This window comes from Podarcis pityusensis (assembly GCF_964106645.2).
Source record: "Podarcis pityusensis genome assembly, chromosome: 2".
Classification (NCBI taxonomy): Eukaryota; Metazoa; Chordata; class Lepidosauria; order Squamata; family Lacertidae; genus Podarcis; species Podarcis pityusensis.
Genome location: NC_138029.1, coordinates 43770770 through 43783600, shown reverse-complemented (window position 1 = coordinate 43783600; position 12831 = coordinate 43770770). Strand labels below are relative to the sequence as shown.

Sequence of the window (12831 nt, the reverse complement as noted above, 5' to 3'; positions counted from 1 at the left end):
TTTCTGTGAATCTTCTGATTCACTGGAAAGACTCGGAGATCTCGGGTCGTCGTCATCACTCATCTTTTCTTCTGCCTCCTCTCCCTCGCTCTCTGTTTCCTCCCTTGCCCTTGCCTCTGCTCCTGAACCCCTGACACATACGCTTCAGGTTACATACGCTTCAGGTTACATACGCTTCAGGTTACAGACTCCGTTAACCCAGAAATATTACCTCGGGTTAAGAACTTTGCTTCAGGATGAGAACAGAAATTGGGCTCCAGCGGCCCAACGGCAGCAGGAGGCCCCATTAGCTAAAGTGGTGCTTCAGGTTAAGTACAGTTTTGGGTTAAGAACGGACCTCCGGAACGAATTAAGTACTTAACCCGAGGTTCCACTGTATCTGTAATCCAGAATTGAAGGACAACACTTTTTGCTTAAAGTTGTGGAGAACAATGGGAGCTGGTATTCTGAGGTGCTGGCTGAGGGACTTAGGAGACCCAGGGTCATTGGGCAGAGCTGTCAACCTTGCTTGCATGCTGGGGGTGCAGGGGCCTTAAAGAGAACCATTGACTCTGCAAAGGACTTTGGGTCCAAATTGAAAGGAGTTGCATAGGACAATTGCCTGATTAAAAAACAAGAAACACTGAGTCAGTTAAACAAGTTTTAGTACATTAATTAGTTAATTAATCAATTAAGTTTGCATAAAAGTAAAGAAAATAGTTTCAGAAGGAAGATGGGTCTTTGTCTGTAAATAACATACCCATGTATCATAGCAGGCATCATCTTAGAAGAATCATTCCCTCCTGTGCGTGAGAGAAAAGGGGGGAGTGCCCCTTTAAGATGATGCTTGCCACCTGCAGTTTTTAATAAGTATTTGTATCTTTAGAAAATATCTGCCTGATTAATTGTGACCCTTTTTAAGTAAATGTTTTAAACTCATAAATTTAAGTAATTAATTGATGGAACATTGCTGCCCTAGTGAAGGTAAAGATTGTGACAAAAAGGCTTAGCTAAGAGGGCAGAACCAGCCTGAATGACCATGTTGTAGCCAAGACAATTCATGCCTTTCCCCCTTCCTTGACTCTCCTCCCTACAATGCGCCAGGTTCACCGGGAATTCAGCAAATGCCTGCGACACGCATCCTGTTGCCTACGGAGTCCGCCAGGGGCCACACTGGGCTCCCTCAAGACCTCAGCCATCCGCAGCAACAACCGTTACTACACTGGGACACAGGTACCATTGGGCAGACTGGGCTGGGGGAGGGGTGCTGCTGTTACTGGTCTGGAGAACAGGAGAGGCTGGGGCATATTCTTAGGCCACAATACCCCTGGGGGTCTAGTTGCCCTACTGAATCCAGAGTGGGGCTGTCTTTTCAGAGCCGAATCCGGAGAATGTGGAATGATACTGTAAGGAAGCAAACTGAGTCCAGCTTTATGGCGGGTGATCTCAACAGCACTCCCACCCTTAATCGAGGTGAGCAGTCACTCTGTATTTTCCATCACTTCCTGCAACTCCTTTGTGAGCCAGAGGGCAGGCCTGTACCCACACACCTGACTAAGAGGTTCCTGCCCCACCCTTAAAGCTGCTCCCCGGCCCCACTCTCTACAACCAAGCAGATGAAAGAGATCCCTACCAAACACCACTCCATATCAGTTTCTCCCCGAGAGTCACCTTTTCTCCTCGGCTATCTCTGGTGGCCTCCAATGTAGTTCTGCTCACATGGCCATGACTCCCCGCCCCCCCGAGCCAAGCTACTCAGTCTCCTCTCTATCTCCAGCCTTTCCTCCAACCCCAGATGCAGAGGCTCAAGTCACTTGCTACCTCCATGGTGCTAACACCTTTGCCTATACTACTTTTTGCAGGCACAATGGGGAACCACCTGCTGACCAACCCCGTGCTGCAGACACGGGGCGGGACCAGTCCTTACAACACACTCATTGCTGAGTCCGTGGGCTTCAACCCTGCCTCACCACCTGTCTTCAACTCCCCAGGTAAGGGCATCGTCACCCAGGATAACATACTTTCCCCTCTAGATTGATGCCCCAGACTGAATTAGGGTTCCATTTGCACACAGAAATACAGAGCTTCACATTTTCCTTATTGAAAATGAGGGGTGGGGTAGGTAGAAAGCAGAAAAAACACCTGAGATTTCTGCTTTTGAGTCTGGTGAAAAAGTAATCCCTCAAGCCTGGGCGCTGGGAGGAATGGGTCAGGAGAAGTGGCAGTGGAGGAGCTCCTCCTTTATTCTCCTGGTGCATAAGAGCCTGCCTTGTACTGAGACAGACCATTGGTCCCTCTTGCTCAGTATTATCTACACTGATTGGCTGTGGCTCCCCAGAGTCCCAGCCGTACCTAGAGATGCCAGGGATCAAACAGCTGGTGCTGTGCCACTGAGCTATGGCCACAGGGAGGATTTGGGCCATGTCTTATTTTGCATTACTGGCCCCAGCCACCTGGATAACCCTCTTTCTCTCTTTTCTCTTCCTCTCCCAACTGTTGCTGCCTGCAGGGAGCTTCCGAGAGTCCAGTACGTCCCTCCTTTCCAGTTCCATTTCGCAGTAATGTTTCCTTCATTGCTAGTTTGACTGGCAGGCTGGGGGTGGGTGCAGCACAGACGTGAGCCAAGTAGCGGGTGTGTAGGGAGAATAGGAAGGAGTGCTGGCTTTCTGGAGGGAACTCCTCCCTTACTCATGTTCCCATTTCTCGGAGGGTGGTGGTGCAGCATGGTTTGCGCAATTCTGGCTGTGGGCACTAGATGGAGCTGAATGCATCCGCAGAGCTCAGCGATACCCAACCTTCCCATCCCTGCATGCTGGGTTGAAACCATGGGCCCGTTAACCTAGTGTGCACCCCGTGCTCTAATGGGCTGACTGTACCGTCTCTGACAAATGGTCCCTCCAGCCCCAGAGGCCACCTTTGCTGGGGGGAGACCGCAGGCTTCTTCCATTGGCAGATCAGATAACTTGCGTGCTCCGTGTTATGCATGTGGCTGTGTTATGCCAACATGGCAATTCCCTCTCACGTCACCTTAGCCTTAGAGGTTATGCCTTAGTTGCACTCTTGCTATCTTACTCAACAAACCACATTCCTCTTTCCCACACAAGTATCAGTACTTTCACACATGCATACCTAACTCACATGTAGTTATCCTGCGCTTATTTCCACACTAGACAATAAAAAAGAGAAGTGAACTGCAATCTGATGCTTGTTGGGGAAAAAAGATTAAATTTAACATTAGAGTATCCCAAAGATCATCAACAAATACATCTTATTCAAAGACAATAGTTCTATATGTTCTTTTTAAAACAAACAAACCCCAAACCGAAGCCACATCTTACCATGTGCATCAGAGTCCTCCTATGCTTCCTATGTAGAAAGGAGCAGTGTCTGGTTAACCCTGTACTGACAAGAAGAGGAGAAGGAAGATAAGTGGCTCCTGCTGCTGCTGCTGCTGCACAAGCAGCCCTGCCCCATTCTGGCTGGCTGTGCTATCCTGCTGGCAAAGGCAAATGCTAGAATTCTGTATATAGCTGTGGCACCTTCATCTGCTCCCTGGAGAAGAGCTAAAGCTTGAAGAGCAGCTCGGTTAGTGGCCAATTGCTGGGAGCCTGCCTTCTTGATCTGAACTGGGCCCTGGTGGAAAAGGCTCTGCCTCCCTTCCCCGGGATTCCGAAATGAAGGAATGAAGGGGATTTCTGATGCACGTGGTCATTGCCTTGTTACTGTTATTATTTCATTTTTATTAGATTTCTATACCGCCCTTCATCAGAGGATGAGGATGGGGTGGTTTACAATATAAAAACACAAAAATACATAACATAGTAGCAAACCAAAACAATAGCTCATCCCACAGTTATTATTTGTGTGAATCAAGTCTTGGAGAGTACCTTGTCAATATAGGAACTCTCAGAGAAGCCTTACTTGCTTGAAATGTGCACTGACCCTTTCAATTCAGTTAAATAAATTACCCACTCGTGCAGCCTCAGCTTCAGGTTCATCTCTCTTAGCTTCTTACCTCCATTTTTGTTGCTGCCATCATTTCCCATACACACAAGCCAGTTCTCCCCGTGTAACAACCCTACATTTTTCTTACACACACTTCTTATCTGCTCTCTTCCTCGCCACACACACATACCACTTGAGCGGACCGTCTGCCCAAGTGGAACTTAGTTCCCAAGTGATGGCTTCTGCTCTGTGGCCTAAACATTAGTTGCTCATGACCTCCCTCCCGTCTCCTCCCACTAATATCCATCTATGTGCCCACCTTTACAGAGCACCCCCTGAACAACAGCCGAGACGCCTGTGGCATGGACACCCTCCCTCTCAATGGCAACTTCAATAACAGCTACTCCCTCCGCAGTGGCGACTTCCCGACCGATGGCACCAAGATGGCCGACTGCCGACGCAACCTGAGTGACGCCGCCGCCTTTGAAAAAATGATCATCTCCGAGTTGGTGCATAACAACTTGAGAGGGGGAGGCAGTGGCGTGGTCAAGGGGGGCGGGGGTTCTGCCGAGACCTCCAACCCCCCTGGGCCCCCTCCCCCTCCCAACGTAGTTGCAGGGGGAGGGGGTACCAACAATGAGGATGACGCCATTGTGCCTGACGCCCCTTCCTTGACCCATGAGGAGAACATGGAAATTGAACTCATGTATAAGGCCTTAGAGGAGCCGCTCTTGCTTCAGAGGGCACAGTCCATCCTCTACCAGAGTGACCTGGAGGAGTCGGAGAGCTGCACAGCTGACCTGACAGAGGGGGGCGATGGCCAAGCCCCTTCCCCCAACAGGGACTCTTTATACACCAGTATGACCAACCTGAGGGACTCCCCATACCCGGACAGCAGCCCTGAGGCAGTTGGGGAAGTGCTTCCTCATGCCCAAGCCATCAATGAAATCTACTATACCAATCGGCCAGCCTTGGTGCCGCGCAACCAGCTCCAGGCCTACTACCAAGTCCGGAGACCCAGCAATGATGGCTACTTGGTCCCAGGAAGCTTAGAAAACCCAGCAGTGGAGGGAGATGGCCAAATGCAGCTGGTGACCAGTCTCTGAGGGGCTGAGAAGGGACTGAGGGACCATAACACCCCCCAAAAAAACCCCCAATGCGGCACTGTTGCCGTGACCTGAACATTTTAATTTTTTCCTGGAAGAAAGGGTGGGGAAGAAGAGAATGGCACAGGGCTGGGGAATGAATGGAGGAGAGAAGGTGGAAGAAAGAGCTGAATGAGGCAGAGGGCTTCTCCGAGGAGAAGGGAGGGGCAGCCATTTTGTCCGTCTTTCCTTCCATCCAATTAGATTTCCAGACAGAAAGTGGCACGTGGCCTATCTGGTTATGTCCGTTTTCCTTCTCCAGGCAAATAAATGCAGTGGAGGAAAGAGAGCTGAATCTAGGCAAAAGGATCAGACTTATTTTGACAATACCTTCTAGACAATTGGGGGGGGGGGATGAACCAAGAAATTAGGGTGGGAAAGTTAAAAAGCTGACATAATAATATTTTTTTTTAATGTTACGAAAATCAAAGCCATGAGGGTTCCACATGCAGAGACTGGGGCACCTGGGGAAATGCCCTGCCCTGCGCCCTGGCTCAGAGCCTGCTCCCCACCCCTCGCCTCCCATAGCTTAAGAGTATGAGGGACAAACAGGGCCATGTGGCGCTCGGCCTAGTCGGGGTTTAGATTCAACCGTTGCCAAAAAAGAGAGACAAAAGACAGAGAAAGGTATGAGGGTGGGGGGAGAGGAAGGAGCTGTTCAGGTAACGCTATGCTGAGAACCTGCCTTCCAGTATTTGTTGGCTGTCACAGTTTATCAACAGGGTTTGCATCAAGTTCTTCCGCTCTTTCAGATTGGCAGGAAAGCTTTGCTTTGATTCTTTCCTCTCTCTCTTTTTTTATTTTTTTAAATTAAAGCCCACATAGGAATGTTTGAAATGCACCACTGCTTCTGGGGAAGGAGGAAGTAGCATTGAGGTGTGGCTGTCCTTAGATTTTTTTTTTTTTCATTTGTATGGCCACACATGGTGGCCTTTCCCCCTCCTAGTTGCTTTAGGGCCACCGAGCCTGACGTAAAATTGCACAATAAGTAAGAGATGATGAGGGGTGGGGTGGTGGTAGAGGAGGGGGCATTTCTTCCCGTTTCACTCAGTTCCACCAGTCGCCCCCACGGCCTGCTAAGTTCCAGCTCCAGACATTTAGAAAGTGATGCAAGACTGCTCTCACCTTCCTTCTGTTTCATTCCTGCCCACGAAGACGCAAACGTCAGGAGTATCCTGCAATGCAAATATGGCTGCCGTCAGAACACATTTGGGACTACATGGGAGAAAGTAGGAGTGTTGAACTCTCCCCCGCCCCCCAGACTGGATGGATTGTCCTTCAGAAAAATGACAAACAGAACAAACAAAAAAAAACAGCAACAAAAACACTAACCCAGACTGCACTTTTTTTCCACCCAAAGGAAAAAGAAATAGCAAATCTCCCTCTTCAAGCACAACTCCGACTTTTCTCACCAACTCTCGGCCTGGGAGAGTTGGGGAAGCAACCAGTCTCACCTAGAGGCACCATATTTCCGGGGCGGGCGGCGGGCGGGGTCCAAATGGGTTGGGAAGTGGGGGATGTGATACCAATTGAAATGCTGTAAATATGAAAACCTAAAAACAAATCAGAGAATTGATTTACTCACTTGAAAAAAGGAAAAACAAACCAAGGAACTTTTCTGTCTGGGTTTTAAATATATCTATATCTATATAATATATATAGATATATGGTACTCAGCTCTGCTCTGGCCCCATGTGTGGTATGGGAGCATGGAAGGGAAAATGGGGGGAAATATCCCTTCTTTGACAAAGACAACTGGGGGAAACCCGCCGAGAGCAGATTTTTACAATCAAAAAAGAGGAAAAAAACATTTTGGCACAATTTTTATGTAATATATAACATATACTGCGTCATTTCTGTGACCTTGAAGCATTTCCCCTTTCCTGCCAGATGAGGTACCTTTTTCATACATCTCCACATGAAGTTGGTTATTTTCTCATTAACTGCCACTTTGGAATTGTGGGTGGGGGAAAAAACACTTTTACTGCAAGACCCAAAGATGCTGTAATGCTGTAGGTTACAGAAAAACCCTTCGCTTTTAATAATTTTAAGAGGGGACAGAGTAGTTTCATTTCATCATCATCATTATTTTTAAGCAGCCACGTCTTACCTATTTAGAAATTTCCAGGCTAGATGTCAAAAAGGGAAATGGTGTGTGGTTTTGCCACTTGGAGCCTTGAAATGTTTGTTCTCCTGCTTTTATTTTATTTTGTTTTTATTATTATTATTGCATCTTTTGTCCTCTCCCAGTTAATGGAATTGCTAAGAGACTTGGTCAAACGCAGAAGGCGAGGGTTTGGCATTCTTAGAAGTGTACCTTCCTTGGAATAGGCAGGGGCTTCCTTTCTCTGTGCCATATTGTGGCAGGAAAGAAGAGCCATCGTCACTCCTTGTTGCCTGCTTACATCTCTTACCCCAGTACCACAAGCTAAGACCCAAGGAGCCAATATTAAATTGCCCTGTACAGTGGCAGCACAATCAATCAAGTCCTCCTTTTCCATCAGGAGACAGCACTAACCCTGATGACAGTGAGCTTTCTTCTTTCTTTTGGTTTCTTGCTCCATGTTCGCCTGTGTTATCATTGTGCAAGGCCTGTTCATATGGTCGCTTCCCCTAGCAACTGCATGTTTGCAGCATCCAAGAATGCCCCTTGATCATGTTTGGTAAAGAGAAGCTTGTCGTGTGCCCATATTGATATTTTCTGCAAAGAACCCAGTTAAAGGCTGGCCACAAAGAAAGGGAAGAACACACGTTGTGTAACCCTAAAACCCAATACAGCTGTAGCTCACAAAGCTTGATCTGACATCATTTCGATCTAGGGACATGGCATAGACTTTTTCACCTAGAGCCATCTCCCCCTCCACCCAACCTAATGTAATTATACTTGATTCAGAGATAGAGACTAATGGTTTTCAGAAGCATTTTGTTTTATATCCGAGTCATACTTTCAAAGGGCACAGGGAATTGGGTTGTGGGGCTTTTGACGCCCTTGTTGCTGTTTCCACAGGTTTGGGTTGTATTCTTCATTAGGATCTCATTGCATGAAAGTTGGAAGGTTAGTGTGACAAATCCATATTGGCTCAAACTCCTTCCTGCCGCTCTTTCGATCTTGGTCCAGAACCAACTTGCTCACTCTCTTAGATGGACAGCTTACCCTTGTGAGGACAAGGCCCCACTCCCGTTTACCTGATTCTATCACCAAACCATGGTTCTGATCAATCCTCTCCCCAATACCAAATGGCCTTATTCACCCCACTTGCATTTGCTGCATTGGCCCAAGGAAGGCCCTGTGTTCAGGAACTGCCTTGGCATGATCACCAAGAGGTACCTCCATTTGGAAACCTCACGTGGAAAACAAAAACAAAAAAACCAAAGACATATCTGCCCTCATCCATCCTGTTGGAGCGAAGCGGTAGAGACTTGAGTCTCTAGCAGCCCAACCTCAAGGCTTTGCGCTTTCCAGCTTCATGTTAGCTATGAGTAGTCCACACTGTACTTGAGATTTGGACTTTAATTGAAATGGAAAGATTGACACGATTATGAAGTTATATCAGTGTTACGGCATGTTCCGTCCTGGCACAAGAGGAAGGGGGCGCTAACACTGTTGAAGTAACCGCTGTAAGAATAGTCTTGGAAACCAGCCGCTAGAATCAGCCCAGGTGCTCCCGGGTGCTGGGTAGTTAGTGGCAGCCAGAATCCATATGCGTTGAAGGCGTGTTCATGCTAGTTGCACTTTGCCATTGCCCTATTTCTTTTATTCCTGCTTATCTTGGTGCAAGGAAAAATCTTGGAGAGAGCTCTGTAGAGGCACACCCCTGTTTTAACTTGGACTACAGGTATAGGCCAAGAATAGTCCTGCAGCCATTACTGCCACTGAGGAGAGAAATATGCTCACTTGTGTGTTGGTATGCAATAAGGCCAGCCCTAGATATGAGGAGGCCCTTGGCAGACCACCTTCTGGTGAGCCCCCCCCCCCAACTGGAGACCCCTTACAAGCTCACCCACTGGTAGTGGTGCCGGCAGAACTTCTGATCAGTGGTGTGTTGTCCCCAGCTGGGGAGCTCTGAGATCTGCCACAAGGGGTCCCAGCAGCTATCCAAGGATACTGTATGTGGAACCTGAGACTGTCCTCTTTTAAATGTGTACTCCCTCACCTGTTGTCAATTATAGTTCACCGTTATCATACCCTCTGACAATAGAGTGTGCATCCAGAGAAAGTATAGGTGTCCAGCCCAAACTTGAGAAGTAAAGCTACCACTGGGATAGAAGGGGGCTGCCCCCTCCAGTTACAAAAATATATATTTAAAAAAATACCCTGACTGGGCTATAATTATTTTGAAAGGTTATTTGTGCTCTTCACATACCTTCATGATTTCATAAATCTCTTCCCCTAACTCATCTTTTTGTTTCCTTTGTGGGGAAGATGCTCCAACCCTCTGGTTTTAGCTGCCCATTTTAACCTATTTTCAACAACTTCCCTTGTTAGATGAGAGTTGCATATTGTATTCTACGTATGGGTGTGCCATAGATATCAAGAATGCTGTAGCGCTAATTGCTGGTTTGTTTTTAATCCTTCTCCTAACATGGAATTTACCTTTCTTCTTTTTAACTCTCATGATATCCTTGCACTTTCCATTTTGACTCCCAAGATTATATTCTTGTGTCATTTGCTACCCCTTTAACCAGTTTTAGCGTTTCGGTAGGGAACTGTAAGTTCCCCTCATATCCAACAGTGATAAAAACAGGCTTTTCTCAATCCACAACTTGAAGGAAATGCCCTATTAGCTTAGAGCAAGAATTCAGAAACTGTGACCCTCCTGATACTATGGGACAGCCCACAGCCCATCCTAGACTTGGAGGGTAGCAGTATGTTCTGTACATTTTTCTTTGGGTCTGCATGGTGCAGATGCTCCAAACGCCATCCAGCAGCACCCACTGCAGAGTCCAGACATTTTGAACGTAAGTGGCATTGTCATTCTAGGGTGGAATGGTGGGCAAGGCTGCACATGTCTGCTCTAGGCCTTGCACAGATTGACTTCTACTGAACTTTTGTACAGAATTCATCTTGTTTTATATCATTGAAGTCTCAATCTGTGGGTTACAGAAAGGAATGAAAGGTATCAGAAGTTTGAATGTGAAATCTGTAGGATAGTAAAAAAAACCTAGGAGGCATCACATTTATCGTGAAGCTTCAGGAGCCAACAGGTGCCACTCATTTTGTATGGCCAGAGGGGGCTCAAGCTTCCCCTCCTCAGCTTCCTAAACAACTCCTGCTGACACCTCCAGCCATCCTGGGCATAGCCAGAAGCCCTCTTTGCTTGCACCCCCATTAAGCCGAGGCACCTGGCCTGTCGTTCTTTTCCTCTACCCATCCATCTAAGACTTATGCAAACCCATGAGCTCAACTCACTTTAGCAAAGTACTCCGCTTGACTTCTCCAGAGTTACATCTCCTTGGCCCAATGAGAGCAGTTGGGCAAGCTAGCCCAAGCTTACTCCCTCTTCAGCCTTCAAACCAGAATAGCACGGAGAGCAGGATAAAATCTAGGACAAGAATATGGCCCATGATTCCTGTGCCATGAAGCTAGTTGGGCAAATTAGCCTCTCTGCCTCACTTAAGTAAACTGTACTCTGTTCATCTAGGCCATCTTTGTCTTCTCTATAATTGGCTGTCTACAAGCCAACATGAGGGGCATTTATGCATAAGCTAGTTCAGGACAGCACTACCTCTAGGGCAACATTTAATCTCCAAATCTGCTGCTCTAAATGCCACTCTGAGCTTAATCCTCTGAAGCAGTGGCAGACATGCCCTGCTCCCCCCATGTTGGGGGAGTGAAAGACACTCCCTTCTTTGCCAGGAACTCTCTCAGGCTGCCTCCAAACTCCTCAAGCGTGGTTCTTTTGCAGAGTCCGTGAAAGGACAGATATATCGCCTGAACTAGCAACCAGCAGAGCTCAGAAGCGGAGAATCACCCATCTTCCCCAAACTGCATGACCAAGGGGTGTGCTCCAATGGAATGGGGCCTCCCAGTTTGTGGGGAGTGAGTTTTTGCATTGGGCTCCCTGCCAGCTAAGGCTGCCATACAGGGACTCCTTATACCAGCAGCTCCTTGCTTGGCACAGGCCTCCACAAGGCAGCCCTGTGCCCTAGATTGGGTCTCCCCACTTCCGTGGGCAGTGGTGGCCTTGAAGGGGTTGGAACAACATCTGTAGGGCCACCTAGTACCAACTGGTGGGCCCAGACGCCAATTATTTTCACTCAGTCATTCCAGTGAAGGTTTGAGCACCAATATGCCACGCCCAGCAAAGGTAGAGAGTGAGTGAGAAAGACTTGTGCTGGAACAGGAAGCGGATGCAAAAAGGGAAAGGGATGCCTAGCGGCGTAACAGCAAATGGCAGCCTGCTTTCCATAGCTGCTAGCTGGTTCCCTGGTCAAGCCACACTGCCTCCTTGAAGCTGACCCTCCCTGCTCTCCCATCCTCATTCCCAGCTCCCTCCAGGTTTAGCAGTGAAGCTGTGCCTTTCGAATGGCAGCATGAAGGCCTGAGCCCAGGAACCCAGGGCCTGCTGGGAAGGTTTGCGATTCATTCTCTCCCTTGGCCCCTCAATGTCCCCCTCCTACAGGTTGGTGCTGATCCATTTCAATCTCCACACCGTTGCTTTTGCCCACTTTGCCTCCCCCCCCTCCTCTTTTCCATTTCTCTTGTCTTTCAGTCCCCTTCCCCTCCTTTCAACATGCCAAACCAATTTTGGGTCGAGTGCATTAAACAGAAAAAAAATATAATAATGAAAATTTTAAAAATATTTAAAAAAAATGGAAACTTGTTGAGTTACAAAAAAAAATAAAACAATAAAGAAAATACAATTTCTTGGAACTGCTGGTAGTTGCGAATATTTCTTTGTGGCCAAGATGTACAGGGGGCATAAAGCGAAAACACAGCCATGGAAAGGGCCTGATGTGAAAAATCATCCCAGGCACTTTGAAGACTGTCCATGGACTTAGCTTCTCTGTAACCAGCCACTGCATTTTCCTTTACTTATTTACTTTCACAAAATTGAGTAAAATTGTGTAATAAGCATAAAATTCCTGATTCTCCTCATCCTATCTCCTACATGGGGAGGAGCAGAGCTAAACTGAGCAACAAGGGGAACCATCCCCACATCCAGCTTTGCTTGCATCAGCTAAGGCAGAAGGTATGGAGGTCGATTTCCTCCCATTTTCTTTGCCATGTGAGCTCTAGGCCCAGATCAGGCCCATTACTAGCAGTTGGATCCACTTAGGAACCAGCTAAGATTGGTCTCTTCCCTGTCTTAGACAGACCCATTTTAGATACCGCTGACAGCTTCCACCCTGTGTCTTCAGCAGGTGCAGTGGCAATGTCCACAGTGATGGAGCTCCACCTGCCCACCCCTCTCAGCAGACCTCTGACACTTCCCAATTCCACGCAGACAAAACAGATTGGTTCTGTTTCATGGAGCAATTATAGCTCCTAAAGAAAAATTATGGAAACAAAATTCTGAATCTCTCAGAAAAGATAATACCACACTCCTTCATTTATTTTTTTTAATTCCCATAACATCAATGGCTACAGATAGAAAAGGTACATTCTTCACAGTTGTGTGTTTTATCTTGTGCACCAGCAGAGATTACCATCTCCTAGGTGGACCTTATTCATATGTCTCGTGAAGATATAACCCAAATAATATTCTCTCAGAACTTTAGACAAAGAACAGCATGTAGTAATATGTGCAAGATAGTCTGC

The 12831-nt window shown here is 47.3% G+C and overlaps 1 protein-coding gene across 5 annotated transcripts in view; it reads left to right on the top strand.

The window, feature by feature from the left end:
* Positions 1-11943, top strand: part of ADGRL1 (adhesion G protein-coupled receptor L1) — a 135546-nt gene extending 123603 nt beyond the window's left edge. For 3 of the 5 annotated variants that reach the window (XM_080996009.1, XM_080996011.1, XM_080996010.1), the window contains 5 exons: positions 1084-1212; positions 1356-1452; positions 1842-1970; positions 2489-2506; positions 4252-11943. In XM_080996009.1, the coding sequence (XP_080852135.1) occupies positions 1084-1212; positions 1356-1452; positions 1842-1970; positions 2489-2506; positions 4252-5030 (1152 nt within the window). In that variant the 3' untranslated portion in view covers positions 5031-11943. Of the gene's footprint in view, positions 1-1083; positions 1213-1355; positions 1453-1841; positions 1971-2488; positions 2538-4251 lie in introns of all 5 variants that reach the window. The other 2 variants (XM_080996013.1, XM_080996012.1) reach the window with 2 other exon arrangements.
* Positions 11944-12831: the final 888 nt, after the last annotated feature.